The following is a 27789-nucleotide window of genomic DNA, read 5'->3' as shown; positions in this document are numbered from 1 at the left end:
TCACTCTTGTTCTGTTTGTAGTTAAGTCATGAATAGCAATGGCTTCCTGTTAGAATAACCCCTCCAAGGTGTTTTAAGTACGGTACTGAGAAATGGAGAGGGGAGTCTTTTAATCCATTCAAGGACCTACAGCCAGCAATACAATTATTTCTTTTTCAGGCTTGACAAAGTTTCAGAGCAGAACTGGAATTTGCAAAGTGTTTTTTTATTAGAGAAAGAAATACCCCAGAAATTGATCATTAATTGTATGACAACTGACAGGCAGAATAGTGCCCTGAAATATTGCCTATGAACATATCTCTGATTGCTTAGCCTTTTGGAGAAGAGAATAGGACAGTCAACTTAGGTGGTACAAGAGAATGACAGAGAATGACAGCAGAGCATTGTTGCATATGTGACTTCCAGGACCACTCACATTGGTTTTCTGCTCCCAGGTGCAGTGTGGAATGCTAGCAGAAGTAAAACTCAATTACCATCTAGACACTTCTGTACAATTATCTTCTGAGGTAATCATTTTATTTGCCCCAAGCAGCAAAATAGCATTGGTCAGTCTTCATCTTTCCAAGCTCTGCAGCACCCATGGATTCTTCAGAAAACCATATAAGCAGCACTCAGGCTTGAACCTGTTGATTGATTTTGCAATATTGCTCTAGCCTAGAATGTTCAGCTGAAAATAAGAGTTTTCCATTAATTAGACCCTGAAATGTCAACAATAGGGTTTAGAACAGAAAAATTAAGTGCTTTGTAAATACTATCCACCAGGATCACCTCAAAACCACTTTCTTATTAGTTATTTTCTTCATTTATATCCCATCCTTCTCACCCTGAAGGGGACTCAGCGCAACCTTACAAATTAGGCAGCAATTTAAATATACAATAAACTCAAACAGTTACATTAAAACCAAAAACATTAAAAAACAATTTAAAACCAATTATTAAAATCGCACCATTCAAAATCATAATCCAAGGCTGTTCCATTTGTCATTTCACTATTCCTTATTTCTTTATTGTACTAAAAACTTGCAATCCCAAAGCTTGGTTCCATGAACACATTTTTACTTTCTTCCTGAAGGTCAGGTGGCAGGGGGCTGCTCTAATTTCACTGGGGAAGGAGTTCCATAGTCGAGGGACCACCACTGAAAAGGCCTCGTTTCTCGTCCTCACCAGCTGTACCTGCAAAGAAGATGGGACTGAGAGCAGGGGCTCCCCAGAAGATCTTAATCTCCAAAGTGGATCACAGAGGAAGATACATTCGGACAGGTATACCCGACGTTAGAAAAGTTTACTCGAAGTGATTTCATTATCGCTCTAATAAATTTATTAATTCCTATAAAGTGTCATTCAATTGGGTGTCACATACACCTGTACTGGTTCTTGATGTGAAGCAGCAAAGATAAAAGCAGGCCCCTCAATTTAGGAGTGAAAAACTCTGACAAAACCAGCCAGAATTAAAACACCTACACTAATGCTTGATAACCTTCGTTTACCTTTCCCAGCTAATCTCTAAACCGGTCTTGTTCAAAATAGAAATACCTTAAATCCCCAAGTGATCATTCCAATGAGTGTCAGTTTAAATGAAGTCAACTTAATATTCACATACTGTAAATGAACCAAAAATAAGTAATATCAAGAGGTATCACAACCTCTTGCTTTGAGCGTTCAACTAGGACTTCAGGAGACCAGGGTTCAAATATCCACCCAGCCATAGAAACCAAATAGGCGGATTTGGGCATGGCACACACTCTCAGGTTTAGAAGGCAATAGCAAGTCTCATGTAAATAAATCTAGTCAAAAAGGTTCAAGAAAGTCACTGTGAATCAGAAGTGATTTAAAGGCACATAACCTCATGAAAAAAGAATTTAAGTTGTCACACTTTCATCAAAGCTCTTCCAATGCAGTAGTCATGTGCTTAACTAGGCCTAAAATAGATATTGCCCAATGTTGGGTTTGGGAATTATTCTTATGAACCAAAACAGCCTAGTTGGTTTGAGGAGAAACAAATCAGCAGAAATCAATTTAGACAAATATTCTGTTTGAATAAACACTGCCTCTTAGTGTTGGTTCCCAGGTAGAACATCCTCAGGGCTGAGACAATGAGGAAGAAAAGGTCACGTAAATATTACACTAAACCCAGAAACAAGAACACAGCAAGTCCCTCCCTTCTCTGCTGTTTTGGAGATTTGTTTTGTGTGTGTGCTTCACGCAAAAGGCTGTGTGGGTTTATTAAAAGGAATCAAGAAAAAAAGTATACAAACCAGTAAATGCCACAAAAAGGAAGTGGCATGGCTAGCGTTAGTATAAGTAAACGTTTAAAATTCTTCTCCTCTTCCTCAAGTTCCTCTGCCACAACTCTAAAAAAAACACAAACTCAATTATCAAGTCCCTTATCAAATGTATTTTAGTGAAAACCTTTTATAGATTTCTTTTTAGGAAAGAGGAAAAGTATCTGATAATAGGTGGAATAGGATATGAATTTCAGGGAAAGTGTTAGAAGTTGTGGATTTCATGGGGAAGTTGAATTAAGTACATGAGTTTATTGTCACCAAGAAAAAAGCTGGAAGTCATGTTTTATATTGCATGGGCAGTTTGAAGGATGTGCTCTGTTATGTTTAAATGTTGTTGTTTTGCTTAATTATAGGTTTCCAGGTAGTTTTGATGTATATTTTTATCTATAATAAAGAGCCCCCGGTGGTGCAATGGGTTAAATCCTTGTGCTGGCAGGACTGCTGACTGAAAGGTTGGCAGTTCAAATCTGAGGAACGGGGTGAGCTCCCGTCTTGTCAGCTCCAGCTTCCTATGTGGAGACATGAGAGAAGCCTTCCATAGGATGGTAAAACATCAAATATCCAAGCATCCCCTGGGCAAATCCTTGCAGACAGCCAATTCTCTCAGTTTCCCAAGGCACTCCTGACACGAAAAAAAAAATCTATACTATGAATATCAAGTAATTTTTTAAGCAAATATATTTATTCTTTACACTAGCATGATGTGCTAGTTTTATTTTTGACCGTTCTCTTTTTGCAAGAAACAAGGTTTGTAGAAATCTTTCTTCATCACTTGCTGAAAGCATGCTGGAAATATTCTCATGTATTCAATTCCACTGTGGAGAAAAGCTTCCAAAACCTGCTGTTTGCTTCCACCCTCTGGTAAGTAAAGGAACTCCAGGCTGTAGAAATAAGGCTTCTGCAATATTGGCCCAGAATGTCAGGATAACAATAAAATAATTTCTGGTTTATATTTGGGAAAGTGGACTGTCACATTTGTAAAGGTCCTGTTGGAGCAAGAAACATCTTGCTTTCTGAGTGGGCACAAAAAGTTCAATCTGATACTGGTGATGAACGGTTGACTCCCAGAATCTAAGTCACTTAAATAACATGAGCAGATAAAGTCTGGTGTAATTCCATTTCTCAGGGTTTCCTTTTCTTCTTTTTCCCACCAGCAACTTTGTTCCTGACACCCATCGCTCCTTCTGCATCATCGGGTTCATTAGCCTCTTCTCGGGAGCGCTTCTTATCCCCCTTTTGCTGCAACTCCTGCCAAGAAATTAGGAGAATAATTGAGCCTTCTGAGCCACTGAAGACAACCAAGAAGCTACAAAAGCTAAAACCTGCAACCACCACTACAGGTTTCAGCCATTCATTTGAAAGTGAACTGCAAATGAAGACTGTAAAAAAGGCTCTCAACTGAAAACACCCATATTTTCAACATAAAAGGTGAATTTTGGCAGACTGAGGTGTACCAAACCAGAAGACAGTTATCATTTGTGCCACTTCAATGCCCCACTCAACAGTTGCTTTGAAGCCATTTTCTTCCGTATTTTCCTAGACGATAATAATTCCAGTCAATCAAGGAATACAGGACACTGCCTTATACTGAATCAGGCACTGGCCCATCCAGCCCAATATTAGCAGCAGCTTTCCAATGTTTCAGGCTGCATTCGATCCCATCCAAACACTGACCAGGTCTGTCACTGCTTGGCTTATCAATTGAGACAACACAGGATGCATTTATGGTGCCACCACACATATAATTATCATAACATCACATGCAGAGTGGCCAGGCTCACCTTTATCACAATCAGAAGGCAATTCAGAGGGCAATGCTTCCTGCCTTCACTCAGAATAGGCAAAGACTTTAATCCCTGTACAAAGTCCTCAGTCACAAAAAGTCAATTGAAAGCCCATTGCAATTCTGGATCAGACCTATCTTAAACTTACTTTCTTTCTCAGGCAGTTTCCAGACAACACTTAAACACGCTTAGGCATGCAGTTAAGTCCAAACACTTCCCGCTAAAATGTGTACTTTCCCTAGGGCTGTCTAGATGCCATCCTGGTACCTTCTGGGAGGACACCGAGACACTAAACCCACCACTCCCCTCAAAAAGGCCTTAAAATAGAAAATAACTTACCTGGAAGCCATTATTCCTTTCAGCATGGTTTTAGGAACGTACCAATGTGGCGCTAAGAGACTGGGGGGAACCCTCCTCCATCTCTTAGCGCTACATTGGTACGTTCCAAAAGCCATGCCGAAAGGAATAATGGCTGCCAAGTAAGTTTTACTTTTATTTTAAAAAATTTAGGGGGGATTTGGGGGAGTGGATTCCCTTTTTGCTTCTCCAGTCCCAAAGAAGTGAATTGGGCTATGCAGACTGACCTCAGGACTACCGAGAGGTCAGTCCCCACAGGGCACATACTCCATTAGACCTGGGTTTTTCAGGAATACCCAGATCTAATTGAGGATCCACTTAATTCAAGACAACCAGGGTTTTCCTGCTTTGTCTTGAATTAATTTGGTTTTACCTGAGATGTCATTTGGACACCTCCGGTAAAAATGAGGGTTATGGGCCCTGTCTAGATGGGCCCCCAGTCAACAAACCACAGCAGAACTGTGAACATTTTATAAGCAATGTCTATTTTTGGTTATCAGTTTTAGCTTCCTTGTGAGCTTCCTTGGAACTAGGACCAAGACAGGATATAAATGGAAATAATTTATGATTTAACTAATTAAATATCCAGAAATTGGCTCCAACAATTAAATTATTCATTAGCATGAATTACCTGACCAACATGCTTGTTAACAAGGAAGTTAGAAAGCTGCATTAGCATTGATGGTATTTTGTGATTCCAAAAGCAAAAAAGAAGGATTTTTGTACCTCTGAAAATCAGGGGTGAATAGATGTTGTAAGTTAGCAATTCCCTATATTGAAGTCTCTGCCAGCTAAAGCTGATGGGAGCTGTAGTCCAACAACATCTGGAGAACCCCCTTTCTTAATAACAACAGCTTTAGAATGATATTTGACAGCACTGATGTTGTGTCAATAATAATAATGTATTTTATTTTTTCCTGTCTCTCCTCAAGTCTCAAGGTAGGGTACAACATAGTTAAAATACATTGATAAAAACATAAAACCATTAAAACTCATATATTAAAAGACATAGCAACAGAACACATTTAAACATCCATACCAAGAAAATGTCACTTTAAAAGTTATAATTTAAAACTGACCAGGTAGGCCTGCCAAAAGAGATGGGTCTTTAATTTTGTTTGAAATTCTAAGTGTAAATGCTAATGTTGCAATTGCATTCATGAGGTTTGCTGCACACAAGGGTCCTGACCCACATCCTGGAAGATTTAGAAAGTAAGTTTACCATGCGAGCAAATCTCTGTGCTTCCGCGACACGTTCTGTCAGCATCATGACTTCATCCTCTTGTGTGGGGAAGGCAGGTAGCTTCTTGCCAATTAGGTGCTCAATACGCTGGAAAAGCTCAACATCATACCTGGAGGAAATCAATAGAAATATATAACCTCCAGTTCAGGTAGGTTCCCTGCACTACTGCCCCATACATGCCTTAGCATCGTCCCCAACTTGCCATCTGAGGATCCGTATGAACATCTCCCTCTCCAGAACCTCCAGAGGATGCTCCAGAGCTCCAGAGCAGAACAGTGGAATTTTCAAAGAGCACTACTTACTGCGTGACAAAGGTGATTGATTTGCCAGAGCGTCCAGCCCGAGCTGTTCTTCCCACCCGATGAATGTAATCCTGGAAAGGAAAAAAAAAACCAGAGTATATCACAAGACATGGGCTACAGCAAAATACAATGAAACCAGCTTGTTCAAGGTTCCTCATTCTGGATTACTTGTTCAGAATGTTTCCATAATACCTAATTTATCCAGAAAAGGGATAAAAGTGCCCCTCCAAAAGCTTGGGGTGGCGGGGGGTAACAACTTAAATTTAGTTTTCTAAAGATATAGACTGCATCCTGTGGAGAGAAATTCTCCCTAAGTTTATCAGTGTCTTTCCGTCACTATTAAACAGGCTCTAAAGACAGAGTCTAGTTCATCTTTTAGCTGTTACATCTTAAGAGGAGTCTGTCAAAATTGACTTCACATTTTCTCTCATCCATTCTTTCTCTCTCACACACACATGTATGTGTACATGCATGTGTTCATATGTCCATACACACACAATCTGAACTTTTACATTACTGGGGTTTTTTAATGATGTTTTAATGTTAAATTGCTTATGTAAATTTACGTTATTTTATATGTGCATGTATATGTATTTTATGGCATTTGTGTATTGTTGAACTATCTGTGCTTCTGAGTCCCTTCTGGGAGATGGTGTCAAGATATAAATATATTATATTATTATTATTATTATTATTAGCTTTAGCTTTAGAAAAGGATGGCTCTAGGCTTCATGAATGCACAGAATACCTATCTGCAAATTCAGAAAGCAAATGAACTTTTGAACTCCTGTAATTTTTTCCAGTATTTTTGATATCTGTATATGTTAGAGATTATATACAGCAGGGGATACGTAAACAAGGAAAACCCACCACACAAAAATCATTAAACAAATTGTATAAACCAGCATCATGAAAGGTAAATATTGTAACCACAAGTATCCAGCCAATTAAGGTTAAAAAAAGTATCTTAAACAAAGCTGGCTTCACCTGTGGGTCTTTTTTTCAGGCAAGGACAGAAATGAGGCATTAATAGTTGTAAGTGTCAAAACAGAACACCAGGAAAATGGGGTTCAAATTCCCACTCAGTCATGATTAAACCCTGGGTTGTTCGTGAAGAAGGAAATGTGAAATTGCCTCTAGATAAATCTTGCCACAAAAATGCTAAGGTAAAATCACTGTAAATCAGAGAGGAGATAAGTGAAACTCTTTGTTCAAAACATTTCACCTAGTGCAGCTCAAGCACACTTTGCAAAACTGATTACATGTTCCTGCCCAAACTGAGGCTGGTTCCACACTGCCAAATAATGCAATTTCAGAATGCAATTTAATTGCATTGAACTGGATTATACGAGTCTACACTGGGATATAATCCAGTTCAATGTGGTTAAACTGCATTCTGAAACTGCATTATATGGCAGTGTAGATCCAGCTTCAGAATCAAACAGAAAAGACTAATGCTGGAACATTCCCAAGCTGCATGTTCTGAAAGTTCGATTTGTTTTCACACCTGCTTTATCTGAATTAACTATGCTTGTAATTCCCATCTTTCCAGCTCAGGTTTCTTGGTGGCACACTCATTATTCTTCTCGGCTTTAAAGCATTCAGTGAGGGTTCACAGTGGTGAAATGTAGATTCTTCACCCTTAAGAAATTATTTTATATCTCAGCTTTATTTTTTCATTGGCTTCAATTCCTGCTTGTGAGCTCGAAAACTGAAAACCACAGGCAGCAAAATTCATCACTACGATTTAATAACTCACCTTGGAATGGGTAGGAATGTCAAAGTTTATCACGACATCCACATGGGGAATGTCCAGGCCTCTGCTAGCAACATCTGTTGCCAAGAGAACGGACCGTGCTTTGGCTTTGAACTTGTTCAGTGACCCTAATCGCTTATTCTGGAAAGAAAAGAAAATGAAAGTTAACATAACTTTATGGATTTTTAGCCTGGGAAAGCAGAAATTAGTTAAATGTTTGTGATTTACCAATGGCTAAATGTTACTATTCTAGACATAATACACTTTTGTTACTCATAGGAAAAGCAAACTGCACAATAGAAGCAGTTGCAGTTCAAATATAGTCAATACTTTAGAGCAGGTGTCTTCAAACTTTTTAAATGGAGGGCTGGTTCACGGTCCCTCAGACTGTTGGCCTACCGGATTATGATGAAATAATCCAAAATTAGGATTGTTGTTGTGTGCCTTCAAGCCGTTTCAGGCTTAGGTCAACCCTAAGTCTAAAGTTTAGGACAGGGGCCAGGTAAATGACCTTGGAGGGCCGCATCCGGCCCACAGGCCTTAGTTTGGGGATCCCTGCTTTAGAACATGCCTCCACAACCTGTGGCCCTCCAGGTGTTTGGGTCTTCAAATCCCTGAAGCCCTAGTCAGCTTGTTCAATGGCCAGGAATTCTGGGAGCTGAAGTCCAAATCACCTGGAGGAGTATAGGTTGTGCAGGCCTGTTTTAGAAACTAGGAGCAATACCTTTTGGCGTAATTGCAGAAATCCCTAAACCAGTATGGCCAATGCTGAGAATTTCTGGGAGTCATAGTACCAAGTGCAACTTTTCCAAGCTTGGCTATAGCATGCCAGAAATGTCCTTGGATGTACCTGGTTCATCTGTCCATGGAGAGGGATGGCTGTGAAGCCCAGATTGCGAAGAAGAAGAGCCGTCCGCTGAGTATTGTTGCACGTGCTGCAGAATATCATGAAGGAGTTCCCGGCAAGTTCGTTGAGAATATAAACGAGGTAACTGTCCTAAAGAGAATTAGAAAATGCATTGTTGCTCATGAACAATGAGAATGAAGAGGAACAAATCCAAAAAGAACCCAAACAAAGCATCAGAAATCCAACTGGAGTATGAAACACGCTGGAGGAAATATTTACCTTGAATTTGGAAGGAATAAAAACATAGTACTGCTGAAGTTTTTCAACAGTCTGGTACTTGGATGAAACTGCGCACTTAACAGGGTCCTTAAGAGCTGCCCGTTGGAGTTTTTGCACCTGAGAAAAGATCAAATTGAAATTTCTAGACACTTATTCTGCCCTGAATTAATATAATGTACAAAATTCTGATCACTCTCATACCTTTTTAGTCATTGTAGCAGAAAAGAGGAATGTCTTCCTGTCTCTGGGAATCACTTTCAGGATCTTGTCTACCTGTGATGAGAGAATGCAAATGAAATACAAAAGAACAAAAATACTTATGTACACTTTAAGAGCAACTCTGGAGGGAGGAACTGCCCACATTGAGGAAAGCAATAGCATATACAGAGGGTCAAAAAGCTGTTGATTGTCCTTTGCTCCCAGAATCCCCTAGCCAGCATGGCAAGAGTGAAAACTCTAGCCCAAATTAAATTCTAGTCCCCCACATCAGAGAAGCACTGCTCTATGTTATCACACCATCCAGCAAATATGGGAGAACCACATATTTCACCATGTCCTTGGAATTTCAAAGGCCTATTCTAAAATGGACAAGATTGACAGAGCTCACCTCTGTCTCAAAGTCCATATTGAGGATACGGTCAGCTTCATCCATCACCAGATACTTCAAAGCTCTCAAGTTGAAACCCTTTGTGTTCTCAAGGTGATCAATAAGGCGGCCAGGAGTAGCTACCAAAAGAAGAGGATGGGAGAAAAGGAGAAATCAGTAACAGACATAACCTAGAATTTTTTCCAGAAAAGCACATAAAAGCAGGCATTTATGTGATCCTCTCAACTAGTGTTTCTCAAACTGTGCTCTTCCGGGTGTTTTGGACTTCAGGTCCCAGAAATCCCAATCAGCTTATCAGCTGTTAGGAATTATGGGAGTTGAAGTCCAAAACATCTGGAGGAACACAGTTTGAGAAACTCTGCTCTAGTTGATGCTGGATTGCAATTCAACAAGCCAGTATGACAAATTGTGATGGATTGTGTGAACTGCACATAAACAAAATCTGGCCACTCCCAATTGCCTCTGGTGTTGCTGTAAGAAGGTCCTCCATTGTGCATGTGGCAGGGCACAAAGTGCATTGTAGTAAGTGGCCTGTGGACTCCACTTTGTAGCCCCATTTCTTAAAAGTGGCTCTGCATCTCTGATTGGCTCCTATGAATTGTTTGTAAATGTGCACATTTGCCTTCAGTGAAAATGGTCTCTGCTGATGGATTCAAATGAATGGTGTGTATGCGAAAGCTCGCATCCCACTTCCGCCCTGCATTCCACTCATTTGGGCACACATCCTTTGTGACTACACATGCCTTCCATGGCAAGCATTTTTGGTGTTGCCCAGAATAACCTGATAGTGTTAATAATTTTTCCATGCATTAGTTCTCCTTCAATTAGATTCTTATAGTATCTCATCATGACATTTCAATCTGTCATTTGGTTCTTACCAATTATCACATGAGGCTTCTTTGCCAAGGCCAGAGACTGAGCCATCATGTCAATTCCTCCAACAATCACAGCTTAGGGGAAAAAATAAAAAATAAATCAGATTCCTTTTAATTCAACTTCTTAGTCATCACACAACTCTAGCCTAAACATGTACCTCTGCACAGCCCCCATTCTTTCAGGAAAGTAAAGGCTTTTCCATTTGCTGGGCCTCATCAATTCCACCCCTCAACCCTAAATGTAAGCATTCATTTTTAAGTATACACAGAGTCACAATATAAGATTCACCACTGTTTTGGAACAGGCTTACTATAGCTAGATGTCAATAAACATTTCACGGAGTGCTCCAGTCCTGGGGTAAAGGTTTCAAATAAACATTTTGAAAAAACAGAGCATAGAAATGTTATCATTCGAATAAAACTCCCAGAATCCTCCAGGTAACACGGTCAATGCCCAGGGTGACGGAGGGTGGTTAGGTTATAGTCCCAAAAAGATAAATTACGCTGTTTTAAAGATAATTTTTTAAAAAAATCTGTTCCTGGTTTGAAATGGTTATTTCCTGTTTAATTGTGCAGTAATTACTTTAAAAGCAGTTATTATACTCCAGAAACTTTGTTTTTGTGGCTGCCACAAAATATGTTAAATTGGATGAGTCTCTGTAAGATATTCATTGTAAAACTATAGCAAAATGTGCTGTAGGATGTACAGCAAACACATTTTTTTTGCAGTTTAATAAACTTTTCCCATGTTTTAATGATAGAACCAATTAGGAAATGACATTTATAACCCAGGAACCAAAATCATGTTACACAGTGTTATTTAAGCTCTAAAAAGAAATCAACATTAGCCATATTTAGTTAAATTTTGTGAATGAGTCATATGAACTGACCAGTTGCACCCAAAGCATCCAAATAGCATGAATTCCAAAGGAAGGTGCAAGACTTTAAGAATTCACTCAAAACAAACAATGAAGACTAATATTTTAAAAACATTTCCAAACAGGAAGAAAATTATGTGAACTGTACGCATTTAATTTGGACTCATAATCCAATTAATGCTATGAGGGAATGTTGAGAACACATGGAGAGAGCAGCAGTTGTGAAAGTGAATCCCATCTTCTTGAAATTTGTATCTGTTTTTAAAGGAAACTATGAAACGTTTGCTTTCATAAGGTGAGGCTAATTTTGTAAGTAGTCTCAGAAAACCAGGGATTTGATGGAGGACAAAGCAGATCATTCTATCCCTTCTGCACCAGCCCACCTGGCTTGCATACCAACTGCAGAAAGCTTTTTTATTCTGTGACAAGAGAAGAAATGGCAAGCCTGAGAACAAGGGTTATCCTGCTACTTATCTTCCTAGGATAACCCTAGGTGGTTCTAGAAGAATTTGGAGCTTAATAGCAGAGTGTAGACAAATGCTACAAATAGATAATGGCGAAAACATACATGGCATCTCTTTCAATCCTGGGTGCTGAGGACAATGCTTCTTTACTGGTAACATTAACATTAAAGTTGTTGGCATCAGTGGGTTAGCAAAATATTATACAGACTAATACTGTTTGTGGGCTTATTGCCATACACTGCAGCTAGAGTACAAGCACATTTCATGAAGCTATATTTGAAAGCATATGTGTCAAATGTAAGGCATGAAAGGTCATTTTATGTGGCTCACAAGACTTTCAATGTCAGTGCAACATAGTTACATTATACAGCTTTAGAATAACAATTGGTCCCTTGAAGGGAACCATAAGGCTGATGTGGCCCTTGGTGAAAATGAGTTTGACATGTCTGTTTTAAAGAATTTCTTAAAGCATGGTACTGCTCCATCTTCTACATGACTGACAAAATTCAACATATTTCCTTCTGATCTAAAGCCTTATACTCACCAGTCTGAACACCAATGGATGATCCAAGAGCCTCAAATTGCTCTGAGATCTGGAAGGCTAACTCCCTGGTTGGTGTAAGCACCAAAGCAAAGAAGCGCTGAGGGGTCTCCAGGAGGGCCTGCAGGATGGGCAATGCAAACGCCCCCGTTTTCCCAGATCCTGTCTCTGCTAAGCCAATGATGTCTCGACCTGTAAGAAAGAACAGAATCCACAATAGCACAATGAAGTTACAGTTAAAATGAATACAATATTATTCATAGTTTAATAGCATGCAAGTGTTGACCTTTTGTACGTTTGGGCTAATTTTTAAGCCATCTTAAGCCCCAGTTTTGGTGGAAAGGAAGGACAGCAGCAGCAGTCCCCTTCATTCATATTTTTAAAAATTGGATTTGGCAAGAAATAGGTTCCTGTGGCTCTAAAGCTGTGTCAGTTACCCCTAATTTGTTAAGAATGCAAATGAAAAACTCTTTCTCCAATGGTGGATAAACATTCACTTCCTCTTAGTGATAGGTAAGAAATGGGACTAAAACACATCAGTTATATGTGCAAGCATCCAAAGCTCCACACAAGCAGAACAATGTGAAGAGAAAGGGTGCATAAATCCACTGGCACCAGCCTCTCCATATGTGCCGTCACACTTCACACGCTGGAAAAGTCTACAATAAGAATCTATGTGAATTCAGCAAGATTTTTGTCCTCTGCTGTATAAGAGGTACCAGAGTTCATAGCAGGAATATGGCAATGAGCATGTGTTCAACTTTATACTTTTTCCACATCACTGGAGATTAGAAAATGTAGACATAATAGTATAGTGTCTAGATCTAAATATAATAGGAATAATAGTGTCTAGATGTCAGTTCTGTTTGTTTGAAAATGAAGAAGAGGATCCATGACACTAGACCAGTGTTCCTCAAATTTTGCTCCTCCAGATGTGTTGGACTTCAGCTCCCACAATTCCTAACAGCTGGTAAGTGGGCTAGGATTTCTGAGAGCTAAAGTCCAAAACACCTGGAGGAGCAGAGTTTGAGAAACACTGGTCTAGACGATCGAGATTGAAAAAAGTAATAGTACCACTCTATTCTGCTTTGGAAGACCTCATCTGGATTTTTCAGTTTTGCGCATCACAATTCACAAAGAATATTGACAAGCTGGAAAGTGTCCAGAGAAGAGTGACCAAAATGGTCAACGGTCTGGAAGTCAAGCCCTATGATGAATGGGTTAGGGAGCTGGGTTTGTTTAGCTTAGAGAGAAGGCTGAGAGAGGACATGAGAGCCAATATTTTCTTTGGCTCTAAAGATTAGGACATGGAACACTGGATTCAAATTGCGGGAAAAAGGATGCCACTTAAACATTAGGAAGAACTTGAACTTCCTGATGGTAACAGCTGTTTGGCAATGTAATATGCTGCCTCAGAGTGTGATGGAGTTTCCTTCTCTCAAGGTTTTTAAGCAGAGGCTGAATGGCCATCTGTCAGGAGTGCTTTGATAGTATTTTCCAACATGGCAGGCGATTGGAATGGATGGCCCTTGGAGTCTCTTCTGACTCTCTAATTCTATGCTTCTATGAAAAGAATTAATGATCTCTAAATAACAGACAGCCTGAAGGGAGCCCAAATCCCTTGTAAGAGAAACCCTGCCATTTCTAATACATTAGGAAAAGCACGGTTTCTGACAAGAATTCAATTCCTCAGTTCAGGTTGAGAGAAATAATTCACTTGTCAAGGATAAGTTCTTGGAGCTGCAAAAGACTGCAGGAAAAAGAAAGTGGAATGTTTTTTCTTTGTAACACATGGAAATGTATCAGCCTTGACTCTCCTTCAATGAATTCGAGCTCCCATAAGTAGTCTCACCTTGGAGTGCTAGTGGAATAGATTCCACTTGGATCTTTGTTGGCGTCTTCCATCCCAACTGATCACAGGCTTCACACAGCACCTCTGTCACGCCCTGCAATTCCAAAGAGAAAACAAACTCTTAGCAAGATGTTCAAATATTCAACACCCAATATGGACTATACCAAAGACTTATAGTTAGTTGCATATCAGACTTTACTGGACAATTTAGCGACTTGAAACCATAACTCATTTTAAAATATACCGGTAGTTATCTGCTTCATTATCCCTATTAACTAGAATCAGTATGTGCTACAAGTTAAAAAAGAGAAGAGCAGAGCATACTATGTTAAGTAAATACACTCTTGAACATGAAACTGATATGCATGAGTTCACATTGCTATACCTATTTATTATATGAGTTGCCTGTGTTATCGGTGATGGATGACCCATTTATCATTGTATTAGTTTCCTTGATACTGTGCCCCATTTTGATTTTTTTATATATAATGGAAAGCAAACAGTGCCTTTCTGTAAATATACAAACAGCTAAATCTCATTTGAGGCCTTGGGCTAACCATGATCCCTTACTTGAATCTACTTCAAAGGTCTGTTGGGGAAAGAGAGACTTGAAAAATCCTTATATTGACTGTAGTTCATCAGGCGAAGATTTTAAATATTTTTGGCAGTCACCTTATGCAGCAAAACTGATGAGACAGCATATCGAGTATTGTAAGTAATGTCCAACTATATAAAGTGGGATTGGCCTATAGTCAATATAACTTAAGCAATATTTATCCAGAGCAACAGACTTCTGGGATTCATAGGATGCTAACACAGCCAGCATCCTCTGCACAATTGAACTGTTGGTTCCAAGACCCAATTCTGTGAATGTTCAAGTTCTATTAAATACAACAACAACAACTTTATTCTTATACCCCGCCATCTCCCCAAAGGGACTAGGTGCAACTTACATGTGAGACAAAATGCCCACAGACACAAATACAAAACAATCCATCAAATTAAAATAAACATAGTTTAATATAACAATCCGGATAAAAGCACAATTCACTAAAGCATAAGAGTATAAAACAGTAGCATTAAAACTCAATTTAAAATACTCAACAACACCAATAATACAATGGATGTGACCAGGTTACAAAAGGGTTGGGCATGGGGTAGTGCAAGCAGCCTATTGTAGGGCTGGGTATTGGATGAAGTGCAGAGAACAAAATATTATTATGGAACCTAGGGACTGGGAATTTATAACTAGGGACTAAGTGTCCTCAAATGCAAGCTGAAACATCCATTAGGCTTGCCTAATTTCCCTTGGGAGGGAGTTCCAAAGCTGGGAATGTGAGAAACAATGTGAGAAAATAATGCCCTTTATATAAAATGTCAAAATTAAGGTTTGCTTTGTGGATTAAAAAACTATTTTCAAGTCATGGATGGTTGAATCCAGGGATCATTCATTAGGCAATCCCTTGTTGTCCGAGTATGATGACCTTCCAAGTGTAGTGTCTTGGCGGTGGGTATGTAGGTGACTGTGGAGTCCTATTTTTGACCCACATATTCTTCCACAGTGAGGACATCGGTTTCCAGGCAGGAAGGCAGGTCAGGATTGGCTTGATGCGCCTTCCTCTTGGTACGTTTCTCCCTTTCGCCCTCCATTCATGCCTCTTCAAATTCCACAGCACTGCTGGGCACAGCTGACCTCCAGTTAGAGCACTCAAGAGTCAGGGCTTCCCAGTTCTCAGTGTCTATGCCACAGTTTTTGAGGTTAGCTTTAAGCCCATCTTTAGGGATATATAGGGCCAACTACATCTTATATTTATGGTCAGATTATTATTGTTGTTGCTATATTTATGGTCAGCTTCTCACAGAGTAATAAAATCAAAAACTCCTTGGAACCATGTATGAAAGCCCAAGTCATTTGCCTGTTTCCAAATTTGGGTGATTTTACTTATGTGCAAACAAACAGAAGTTATAAAATTAACTATTTGCTATATAACAATACATCATTATCCCGGGGGGGGGGGGGGGGGGGCGGAGAACAATTACCTCTTTTAAATGGTTTGGTTTTGTACTACATATAATACGATTAAGTTAAAATAGCACTCCAATTAATCAACAAGTTGGACTAGATGGCCCTTGGGATCTCAACCGGTTCTCTGATTCTATGATTTAAAAAGAGATTCAGGTCTCCAGAATCATAGGAGGCATCTACACCAGGCATGGGCAAACTTGAGCCCTCCGGGTGTTTTGGACTTCAACTCCCACAATTCCTAACAGCCTATCAGCTGTTAGGAATTGTGGGAGTTGAAGTCCAAAACACCCGGAGAGCTGGAGTTTGCCCATGCCTGATGTACAGTGTACAATTAATGCAGTTTGAAACCACTTCAACTGTCATAACTCTGTGCTACTGAATCATGGGAGTTGTAGTTTTACAAGGCATTTTGCCTTTTCTGCCAGAGTGCTGGGGCCTCAACATACTACAACTCCCAGGATCCCATAGCACTGAACCCTGATAATTAAGGAGGTGTCAAACTGCATTAATTCTGCAGTGTAGCTCAGGTACGGGCAAACTTCGGCCCTCCAGGTGTTTTGGATTTCAGCTCCCACAATTCCCAACAGCTAGCTAACACCTAGAGGGCCGAAGTTTGCCCATGCCTGTTGTAGCTGTTGCCTCCGCCAAGGGCTTTAGCAGAGAACACGTGTGGACTCAAGAGAACAAATCCGGGGCAGCTACACCCTCATTGCCACTCCAGAGAGAAAGGTAAAGTGACCAAAGACGAAGAGGAGGAGGAGAAAAACAAAGAAGAGGCGACTCTCTCACCAGCTCCTTGAAGGATTTCGCTACCTCCGCGTTGGCTTCTTCCTGCTCCATCTCTGCCGCCATCTTCAGCTTTACCTTTAACCTCCAGACGCTTCCGCAAGGCACGCTGGGAGTAGTAGTTCAAGTCCTCTCTATTCTCCGGTTGAGGAAGTAATAGTTCCATTCGCAGAAGAAACCTCCGGCAGGAGCCAGCGTGTTTCGTTTATCTCTGTCTCAAAAAGTAGAGGCAATTTCCTCCAAAGGAACCACTCCTGCTGCAAAGATTGGGAAGGACTCCCTCCCTGACTGAAATGCATGCCGCCCTCTGTTGCCATCCTTTCGGCTGCCAGGTTTGGGGGACTTCAACTCCCAGAATCCCCAGGCAATGTGTTGTCGAAGGCTTTCATGGCCGGAAGCACTGGGTTGTTGTGAATTTTCCAGACTGTATGGCCATGTTCCAGAAACATTCTCTCCTGACATTTCGTCTGCATCTGTGGCAGGCATTCTTAGAGGTTTTGAGATTTGTTGGAAACTAGGCAAGTGGGGTTTATATATCAGGCTGAGAGGAAAAAACTCTTGTCTGCTTCAGGCAGGTGTGAATGTTGCAATTGATCACCTTGATTAGCATTGAATGGCCTTGCAGCTTCAAAGCCTGGCTTCTACTTGCCTGGGGGAATCCTTTCTTGTGATGTGATTAGTTGGCCTTGATTGTTTCTTGTCTGCGGTTCAAATCCCCCATGCCTTAGGAAGACACAGGATATCATTCAGCAGGCCACACTCTCTCAGTCTCATAGGAAGTTACAAGAGAGATAAAAGTTTGCTCTTCTTTCCTGACCTTCAATTCTTCCTTAAGCTTCCATTCATTTTATTTTTGTTATTTAATGTTTATTTTACTTAAGTGATATTTTGTCTTTACTGTTGTAATGTAGCACAAATCCTAAGTAAAATCATACTACGTATTTTTGACATTAATATTGAAATCTGAAATATATACTGAAAATCTCCATAGGAATGTACAAGAGAAATAAGAGTTTGCTCTTCTTTTCTGACCTTCAATTCTCCCTTAAGTTTCTACTCATCCAAACAACTACTCATCTATGCAATTATGAGGAAGTAATTCCCCACCTCCCAATATTTGAAGGTCCTAAAGTGTTCCTGAAGATTTCTCTGTGTAGTGGCATGAGTTGCTTTTTCTGCCTCAAAACCCCAAACAACTTATTTTGTGCAAATAAACCACACAAAAAGGTGTTTCCTTCAGAGAAGTGAGTTTTTTTGATCCCAAAGCTGATCAGTTAAGTTCTTAAATGTGCTTTAAAAATGCTAATACGAGAAGATGATTCAGGATAATTACTCGAAAGAAAACTACTGGATCTTTAATAACACTTTATTAACACTTTAGACATAGGCCATTCATATAAAATTTTAAATACAATATTAAACAACAGAAACATATAAACAATATCAAGCTATATGAAATACAACAGAAAGCATTCAAATCATGTCTGCTAAAATCTCATTAATATACATACACTATAATACCTTGCATATAAATGATATTAAAACTTGATAGAATCAGATTCAGTTTGCTAACACTAATTGATATATACATCAGTCTTTAAAGTTTCTATTGGAGTAGCCATAATGGTCGGAGACCCTCAGGTCTGCCTCCTTTGTGCAAACAAAAGGGTCTCCGACCATTATGGCTCCTCCTCCTGCCCTTCTGAGCCTGGTGCTGCATCCACTCCTGCTCAGGCTGCTCTCCTGAGATGGGCTAGGAGACCTCCATGTTGAGATCGGGGGATGTTCAGGGGTTGTGGGTGTCCGCTCTGCAGGGAGGAGATGGTGGCCCTGGTCTGCTGGTAGGTCTCAATGTCCTCTCCACTGCTGCAGTAGTTATGAGAGGAAGAACCACAACTTTGGAGAAGACTCCTCTCCCTGCGCCGGTTTGAAAAGGGTTGGCTTGAATTTCCTGCAGGCCCACAATGGGTACAGGGGTTGACTAACATTGCAGGGACCGCAGTGTTGGCTGGGCGGAGGGGAGGGGTCCTTCTGCCAAGATGGAGATGGAAGTCTAGGGAATTGGGGGCAGCGGCTTCTCCAACTGCCCATGGTGGCCATGGTAGCCAGCAGTTGGTCTGAGATGCCTCCAGGTGGTCTCCTGCCTGGGAAGGTCACCTTTGCGGGGAGGGCTTGGAGCTTCTTCCCCAGGGGATGAAAGGCCTGGATGGACTCCCAACATGTGTGAGGCCTGGTTGTTTTTGAGGGATGTCCTGTTAGCACCAGCAGAGGTGCTGTTCCCTCTCTTCTGTCTTTGCCTAACTCTTTTGCATGGATCTCCCTTAGTTGTTTCTTCTCCACTGGACACACACTTTCTCTTCCAAGCTAGACTCCCATCTGGCTTCTTGTCCCACCTTCCTTTGCCTTGATTTTTCTGCTTCTTTCCATAGAAACCCAATAAGAGGTCCCCAGAAGAGGAAGCTGAGGCTGAAAAATATAAATATATATTTATATCTTATTTCTGGTCGTGACCGCACCGCCAGCTAGCCATAGCCCAAAGTTACTTAAGTCACTGATACCTTATAGGATGACAGTACTGGGGAATTTTACCAACCAGCCCCCCCTTTGACCGTCAACTCAGTACTGAAACTGGGCTTGGCTTGGATTGGGGCTGCTGGCTTCTCTGCCAGCACTTAACTTTCTATTTATTTTGTTTTTATTAAAGAGTTTTCTAATGCATATGATAAAATAGGAAAAATTGGGTATTGGGGTTTGAGTAAGTGGGTTGGGAAAGAATAAAAAAGTGCAAAAAAAGAAAGGTAGGAAGAGGTAAAAAAAAAAAAACAAAGGGAAAAAGGGAAAGAGAAAAAGCAAAGTAATTGTCCTTCCATTCTCCTTCATGGTGGTTGTATTAATGTCTTTCCTTTTCTACACTCATTTATAGTCCATTTTTCCATTTCTAAACACTTAACTTTCAACTCTGTTCCTCCTACGCTTTAGTGGGGACTTTTGTTTTTGTTTTGTTTTTAGATTTTATTTTATTTATTTTTATGTATTTATTTTGTGGAGACTTCTCTTAATTTTCTCACTGGCTTGTGTTAATCACTGATGACTGAGTTTAGTGAAATATATTATTTAACTGATGAGTTTCCACAATAATTGAAATTGGCTTCAAATATTTTTAATGCTTAATATTTATTTATATCTTATTTCTGGACATTATTATGCTTTGTGTGATTTTTGTCTAGTATTTTATGTTAAATGTGTTTTGATTTGTATTGTATTATATTTATACACTGTGTATTTACAATGTGGCACTGAAGTGGCCAAACAGTAAGCCACTCTGAGTCCCCTTCAGGGTGAGAAGAGCAGAGTAGAAATATAGTAAATAAATAAACAAACAAACAGAGGAAAAGAGGACCAGTTCAACTCAGTTATCCTTCCCATTCCTAGGAGCAAAGCCCCATCTGAGGGTAAAAGCAGCTTCTAAGACACAGGTAGAGAAACACCTTTATGTGGAAGTTTTAATAACTCCCATTCAACCCTTTGACCTTTCTTATCCTGGCTGGAAAATTCTGTAGGAGGTATAATTTCATGCCTCAGTACGCTGCAGATGGTCACTATTGTTTTAAGTCATTCAATTACAAAGGCCCACCTTCTACATCACCTTCTTTTTAATGAATTACACACCAAGAAATTGAGATCTCTTCAGCTATCCATTTGGACCTGGAGGACAGTTTTTCTTCCCCCTTACACCAGTTACCAGGGCTGCAACAAGAGATTATGACAAAGGTCTGACCGTTGAATCCCTCTTGTTGAGGATTGGAAATGTCATCCTCCTATGTCATCCTAGTTGCTGGCTGAACTCACACCTGTAATGCTGGTTGCAAAGCCAGTCCCCCAGACCAGCCCGTATCTCCCACCCTGATTTTTGTATTCTAAAAAAGAGGGGCATTTACTTTCAGAGTGTCCCACCTTCATGGCAGGAGAAGGAGGAGGTGGTGGAGATAGTAGAGGTCCCTGGGGAGATTGGGTTCCTCACCTTCTGACAAGAAAGCTATGCTGTTGGTTGGGGCAGGTGGCACAAGAAGCTCATGCAAAGAGGGGTTGCCCTCTGGCCAGGGCATGTGGGACGAGGGGGGCTGGGGTCACCAGACAAGGTCCATTCCCTCCTGGAAACAGGGTGGCTGTATGGGGTGAGGTGTGGTCTGCACATAATAATGAAACTGCCTGAAGTGCCTGTTTGTGAGCAAAGTGATTTGAGTGGGTGGGTGGAGCACATGGAAGGAGATGGAGGGTTGTGGAAGATAGTGGGAGGAGAAAGTTGCTGTAAGAGGAAGGGCATAGTGGGAGGTTCATGAAGGGAGATTGCGGGAGGCAGAGGGTTCTTTGGGTTTTGGTGGGATGGGTTGTGCTGGTTCTTCGGTGCCCTCCAATGACTGCCGATTCGGCATCTGATCTGTAACAGAAAAAGTGTTAATAGGGATCATCCCTCCTGATATGGAGACACCTGGCCTAAACCACTAAGAGATCCTAAAGAACCCATGAAATATCTGGGCTACTCCTAAGAGAAAACAAGGATGTGGGATCTCCTCCATGAAGCCGATAGTCAAAAGAAGCCACAGAATCGGAGCCTTCTCAACTGTTTTTGGGTGCCAACAGAGCAGGGCCGGTTCGTAATTGAAACCCTTGAAGCCGCCGCTTTGGGCGCAGCCCTTGCTGGGCGCTCTCACAGCGGCAGCGACCATTGGGTCATTCACTGCGGAACAAGGAAGTCTTTGCTATTCTCGCAAGATTTCGTGAGATTTCTGCGAGATCTCGCGAAATATCGTAAGAATAGCAAGGACTTCCTGGAGTTCTGCGGCTCGGGGGTGTAATTTGGGGGGGGGGGCTAGGTTTGCTTACATAGTGAAAAAAACTAGGGCCGCTGCTGCACCAGAGCAACCCCAGAATTCAAGGAGGACAGAGGATGTTGTGATACAAAAGTTGTTCTAAAGTGAAGGTAGGCAGATCAAACCATAACAAGGCTGAACATGGACTCCTGAGTCTTCTGAAGATGTCTTCTGCAAGCTGAAGACATCTCCAAGTACGAACACATTTCTATCTGTATTTTGGAGACACCAGGATCACTCTTAAGTGACTACAGTCCATAAATATGGCTGCCCGAATCCTCCTGACACCTTTCAAAACAACTTCAGTACTTTCCCCATTCCCCAATAAGCAAAATAATCCTTGGATGGTATCTAGACAACATTTCTAGATATTTCTGCCCTGTTAGCCATTCTCTTTTTTCTTCCCTTCTCTATTACACTGGAGAACAATTTTTAACATAATTCCTGTTGAGTTTGATTTTTCAGCTGTTTTAGACTTAAAGAGGCTTTGGAGGCACAGTATCAGGGTAGATGGGATATACATATGATGGCTGACAATTGTTGGAAAATCAGGCGAAATTGTCCACAGTTTAAATATTTCAGGAAAAGCCCTAAACATACATTTTTATCTTAATATGTATGTTTGGTAGCAGAACTTTACTACTTGGACAACATTTGACTTACAGTAACAATATATAGCCTTTGTGTGAATAAAACAGCTCTAAATAAACAATATAGTCAGGTATTTTTTTGTGTTTATTTTCCTTTGTATGTAACATATTGTATGATTTTGGGGACAAAACCTAACCCCTCTTCATCCTTTCTCCAAACCTGAACCCACAGTTAGCTTTTTATCAGGACCAACTCTGAGAATAAATGACTCAAGAACCCACCTGGACATCTAAATATCCATCTCTCCTACATGCCATGCTGATCCAAAAGTTCTACCCAAGGTTTCCAAACAGTAGCAGAAGAGCCCCACTCCTAACCTCCTCACTGTTTGAACATTCGGTAAGGAGTGGGCAGTTAAAGAATGGTGGTGAAGATGTAAACTGTTTATTTCTGTTCCTATAGTAACCCTGGAAGTAGAGAGGGAGTGGCCAGGAGAACCATTCCAAGTTCTTCAAATGAGAGATTCCATGATGGTCATAGGAGGGAGAGTGGACCCAGGGCATTTCTGAAAGACAAGGGAAAATGGGGACCTCATTGGCTTACTTTGTGGACAATAGACAACCCCACTTCATGACCTCATTATCCATGGACCTTCCATGTACCTTCCATCTTCCCTTTGGACATACAGAAGAAGAAGGCTTCACTGCTAATGTTTCCACCATTTGAAGATACATTTGGGATTCTGTTGTGGATTCTGGGCCAATTAAGCCCAAAAATAACCCAAAGTTAGGGAAATTCCACCAAAATATAACAGAGTGCCAGAATGTAAGTCCATAACCAGCAAAAACTCACTGTGTGGTGTGCAAAAATATGCAGTATGTCCCAGGATGGCTTATTGAAGTAAAAAAGGAAGTACATTCTGGATAGAAAGGGTTTGGAGTTAACTAGTTTACTAAGCTTCATCTTCTAAAAAGAAAGAAAAAGATCCAAAAATTACATTTTTCCTCACTCAAAGGCAAAAGTATGCTCTCAGAAAAAGAAACAAAAAAGTAAGATGGTTCCCAAGACAGTATGGCCTTCTTAGCTGGAGGCAGTCTTTTACAACAGCAAGATCCCCCACTGAATCACATTGCTATGTCATAAAAAGGGGAGAAGACAATAGCTTCTGGAAAGAGAAGAAAAACTTTTCAAACACACACAGGAATGTGCTGGGGGGAAAGGGATTTCCTAAGCTTAGTCCTGTCTCTGAACAGCTACCTTTTTGACGAATAGGAACTTAACATCAGCAAAGGCTTGAGCAGTGCAGGGGTGCACCCAACAAAATACAATACATCAAATATAAACAACCATATCACATTTTAAATTAGATCACAGTCAGTTAGCTAAGAGCTTCCCCATGATTTATATATACATGGGAGGGTGGGCTGCGGATCTTGAGATGACCCCTCTCCACTGGGTTTGGAAAACTGGGAGAGGCAGCATGGGTAGATATACCTGTTTGACACCTATAGGCATATAGGTGGGCTGGTGTTGCAGTGCCTCCTTGTTCGACGGGAGGAGAGAATCCCCAACGGTGTTCCTTTGAGCTGGTATAGCCTCATTTTGATTGATGGTGGCTGAGGCACAAAATAGCGAGGTGACCTTGCTGAGCTGGAGCCAGAGACAGGGAGAGAGGTAAAGGCAGAGGCCTCCAGCGAAGCGGCTTCTTAAACCCTTTTCCCATTACGACCATGGCGGACAGTGAAGGCTGTTGGAGTTCAAGTCTCAAGTCCTCAATGAGGAACAGTTTAGTTAGCTTAGAATAGGCTAAAAGTTTCCTTCCCCCATGTCTCCTGTATGACGGGGGTTTTTTTTCGTATCGGGGCGACTTGAGAAACTGGAAGTCACTTCTAGAGTGAGAGAATTGACCGTCTGCAAGGACGTTGCCCCAGGGACGCCTGGATGTTTTGATGTTTTACCATCCTGTGGGAGGCTTCTCTCATGTCCCTGCATGGGGAGCTGAAAAGCTGACAGACGGGAGCTCACCCGCTCTCCCGGATTCAACCACGAACCTGTCAGACAGCAGTCCTGCTGGCACAAGGGTTTGACCCATTGTGCCACCGGGGACTCCGGTGTGACAGTTGGAAATGTATCTATTTCTTCTTTCCTCTCTATTTCTGCTCTCATTCTGATTGGTTGTGTAGAAGGGATACTTTTCTACTGCCAGCCTTTAGTTTGACTTCTGCTTCTTACATCTTAGTATGGAGAGAATGAGCGTTGTGCTTTGAGGGATCTCTCTCTGCATGTGTGTCTGAGAGATGTAGTGATGGATGATTTTTCCCTCTCTTGAAACCTTAGAAGAGTTGGGTGTTAGAGTAGCTCAGACCCAGTTCTTGATTATTGAGAAATGCAGTTATTTTTTATTATTTAAATAAACCTTTTGTGATTTTTAAAATTGGACTCTGCACTTTGGCCTGCCTAAGCTCTGAATTCTTTACAGCCACATCACAGGGCACTTCATACTTTGCTGGCTAAGGAGCTGAATACTCAACTTTTTGTATCCTGTTTGGTTTTTGGATGCTCTGCTATATTTTAGGGTAGTTTCCCCTAACAAGGGCTCCATCACACCTCCAGCTGGTTTCCTGTCTGGAGAGGCGTTCCTTCTGGGGAGGTTTGGGGACATCAGATGGAAGACCAGGATGGACTTCAGCAACTCCTGTATCACGTTGATCCTGCGGGTCAGGTTGGCAGAGTCAGTGGATGATGATTTGGCTTCCCGCTTCCTCCCCTTGCCCATCATCTCTCTTGCGAAGACCACCCTCAGGTGCCTCTCTTTGGCTGGACATTATGTTCTCTTCCTGGAATTGACATCCAAAACATCTGGAGGGCCGAAGGTTGCCCATGCCAGGGAAAGTGGGATTTGATACAAGGCTTGTGGATATGATACCTGACTTTGAAATGTCCTTCAGCCTTTCCCCAACCTCAGAGCTACAATTGCTGTTGGGCTGCAATTCCCATTATCCCCAGAATCAAAAGTGATGGAAAACACGTGGAAACAAACAGATTCCACATATGGGGTAAGTTTATTGAATATATTGATTGAAGGAAAGGGGGAGAAACCTGCTACAGAAACAAGGAAATTTTAGGAAAATTAAATAAGATGTGTTGAAGGTGAAGGTGGCACAAAAAAGGCGTATGGGAATAACAATAAAATAGAATATATGTAAATGGATAGAATATTGTAATAGAACGATAAGCATAATATTTTTAAAGAAGGGAAAATTGAAAACTAGATGAATGGCAGGTTATTGTTATGTTCATTGTTATTTTAGATTAGAGTATAAAAAAGTGAATATGCTTAATGATGGTATGTATAAGTTGTAATAAGATGTTAAACATATGCATATGTTTTTTTCAAAATACCATGTACATTCCCATCATAGAAATTGGTTCTTTACTGTCTCATTTTTGGAAAAATTTTAATTGTATATTCTGATAATAATAAAAAAAAAATTTTAAGTGATGGGACTTGTCGTTCAGTACCATCTGGGAACCCAAACTGGAGAGAAACTAAATAGCACAGTCCATGATGTAAAAGAATTACAGTTCGCCCCCTGTATCCACAGATTCTCCATCCATGGATTCAATGGCCCTTTGAATGCAACCATAAGGTGGACGTGGTCCTCAATTAAAATAGTTTGACACTCCTGATGTGGACTATACTCAGACTATACTCAGGCCACATTTGTGAAGTGTTCAAGAGTGTGAAAGTATTTTCTTTCACAGGTGCCAACAAGTGTATCTGAGATAGCACACATTGACCAACCTAGAGTCCTTACTGTTGTGAAGCTACAAATCAATCCTAAATTATTGTTAGCTACTGCATTGTGTTATATATGATATTGTCATGGGACCAGATATGTAAGCAGGTAAATATTTCATTTTTGTTGCTGCTATTTAGGACCGCAAGACATGCAGAACGGCAGACTTCTCCTATTACCCTGTTCCCAACCACCAATGTGACAACCTTCAACGGACTTTTGATTCCAGTTTACCTTAACTTTTGTGCAAGAAACACTTGCTGTCAAGCCGCTGAGAATAGAGGGAATTTGTCCTGCGTTTTCCTTTTCTTCTCAAATAGCATTATGAGAAGATTTGGCAGATACAAACTCGGTGTCATGATTTTCTTGCCAGCATATCCATTTGGCCTGTTTAATGCACACTTATGTATTAAAATGGTTGGCTGGTTTAGTGGACATCATTAATTAATGCTATCTTATAAAGGCATAAACTGCAGCATTCTCTACATGTAACTCCACATGCTTCTATCTGGTATCCTGTAATCCATGACATGATGTCTGTGCTTGGAAAAGCAACTTTTTTGGACTGCAATGTGAAGAATCCTAAAGATTCTGACCATGCTGGTTGCAGGTTTGGGAAGCTGTGGCCCACTAAAGTCACTCCTCCGAAGTCTGGTCAACATTCCTTATGGCCTACCCTATGGTTGGTTGGGGCCCAATAGAAGCTCATGAAAGAAACCCAACTGCTTACTGAAAACTAAAACATTTATATAAATGGACAAAAAGTATGCTATTGTCACCAGACACAATTCTGTATCAGCATTTTTTTTTCTGCTAGCTGGGTAATGTAAATATTTTTTCTAATTAAACCACACCAAAAGAGACCTAGTAACAACAAACAACAACACAACATTATCAGCTCTCTTAGACCCAGGCATTATTTTTCAAGGAAACCTCAAGTCTTTTGCAAAGGAAACTATGCTACTACACAGGAGAATGAATGCAGAAATCCCAAGGAGTTAGTTGACTGATCTTCAGTGGACATTCTTTTCTGCTCTCTAGAAGTTCACAAATCTCATCCATAGGTCTTTCACAGGCTTTGAGGCTTTTTGTCAGCTCTTGGACTATTGCCTCCAGTACAGTTTTGCTTTCTTTGGTGTACTTTTTTGTGAACTCTGGGACCAGAAAACTTTTTTGAGAGACACAGAGGGCAGAAGAATACAAAGCGTTACAAGCCTTTTTCTCAGCTTGCAGTAGAATAGGGTCTGATGGTTCATGACTCCGGAGTAAGAAGTCAAGGCAGTTCATTATCTCCCGCATCAGACTGTGGCAAGTCACTGCAATCTCCTTCACTCTTGCCACTTCTCTGGTATTAGAACACTCCGTGTAGATGTTGGAAGATATTGTGAAAGTTCCTGCTGCTGCTGTGAGCCCTAACCCCACACCAGCCAAAAGAGAGGACCCTAGAGTAAAAGGGCTTAAGGACAGTCCCACAAGGGCTGCGAGGCTTCCTGCCACATTTATCGTGCTCCCAGTGATATTGAAGTTCACAAAGTTTTTGTATCGTTTCTTGATCCTCTGGGAGATCTTGTGAAGGTTCGTAATTTGGTTCTGTAGCTGGTTTCTCTGGCCCAGCAGCATGACATAGAAGTGTTCTGTAGGATCC

The 27789-nt window shown here is 40.9% G+C and overlaps 1 protein-coding gene and 1 long non-coding RNA gene across 2 annotated transcripts; both read right to left on the bottom strand.

Moving 5' to 3' along the window:
- Nucleotides 1-2945: 2945 nt before the first annotated feature.
- ddx47 (DEAD-box helicase 47) lies at nucleotides 2946-17034 on the bottom strand. The gene is made up of 12 exons (XM_003221099.4): nucleotides 16886-17034; nucleotides 14071-14164; nucleotides 12222-12410; nucleotides 10339-10410; nucleotides 9461-9579; nucleotides 9055-9126; nucleotides 8854-8970; nucleotides 8578-8724; nucleotides 7731-7868; nucleotides 5972-6042; nucleotides 5649-5778; nucleotides 2946-3533 (listed from the first exon to the last, which is right to left on the bottom strand). The coding sequence occupies exons 1-12, from the start codon at nucleotides 16946-16948 to the stop codon at nucleotides 3408-3410; spliced, it is 1338 nt and encodes a 445-aa protein (XP_003221147.2). The 5' UTR covers nucleotides 16949-17034; the 3' UTR covers nucleotides 2946-3407.
- A 3486-nt stretch (nucleotides 17035-20520) lies between these two features.
- Nucleotides 20521-22765, bottom strand: LOC134299598 (uncharacterized). The gene is made up of 2 exons (XR_010006811.1): nucleotides 22626-22765; nucleotides 20521-21320 (listed from the first exon to the last, which is right to left on the bottom strand). It is a non-coding gene; the product is annotated as an uncharacterized LOC134299598 (long non-coding RNA).
- Nucleotides 22766-27789: the final 5024 nt, after the last annotated feature.

This window comes from Anolis carolinensis, chromosome 5 (genome assembly GCF_035594765.1).
Source record: "Anolis carolinensis isolate JA03-04 chromosome 5, rAnoCar3.1.pri, whole genome shotgun sequence".
Classification (NCBI taxonomy): domain Eukaryota; kingdom Metazoa; phylum Chordata; class Lepidosauria; order Squamata; family Dactyloidae; genus Anolis; species Anolis carolinensis.
Note: the sequence above shows the minus strand (reverse complement) of the source record. Positions and strands in the feature narration are given on the sequence as shown.

Excerpts from the sequence above, each read along its gene's own strand:
- ddx47 (XM_003221099.4), bottom strand. The coding sequence starts at position 16,948 with ATGGCGGCAGAGATGGAGCAGGAAGAAGCCAACGCGGAGGTAGCGAAA. Across the intron at positions 10,411-12,221 it reads ATCCATTGGTGTTCAGACTG|CTGTGATTGTTGGAGGAATT; the intron begins GTGAGTATAAGG and ends TTTTCCCCTAAG. Across the intron at positions 8,971-9,054 it reads CTGCTACAATGACTAAAAAG|GTGCAAAAACTCCAACGGGC; the intron begins GTATGAGAGTGA and ends ATCTTTTCTCAG.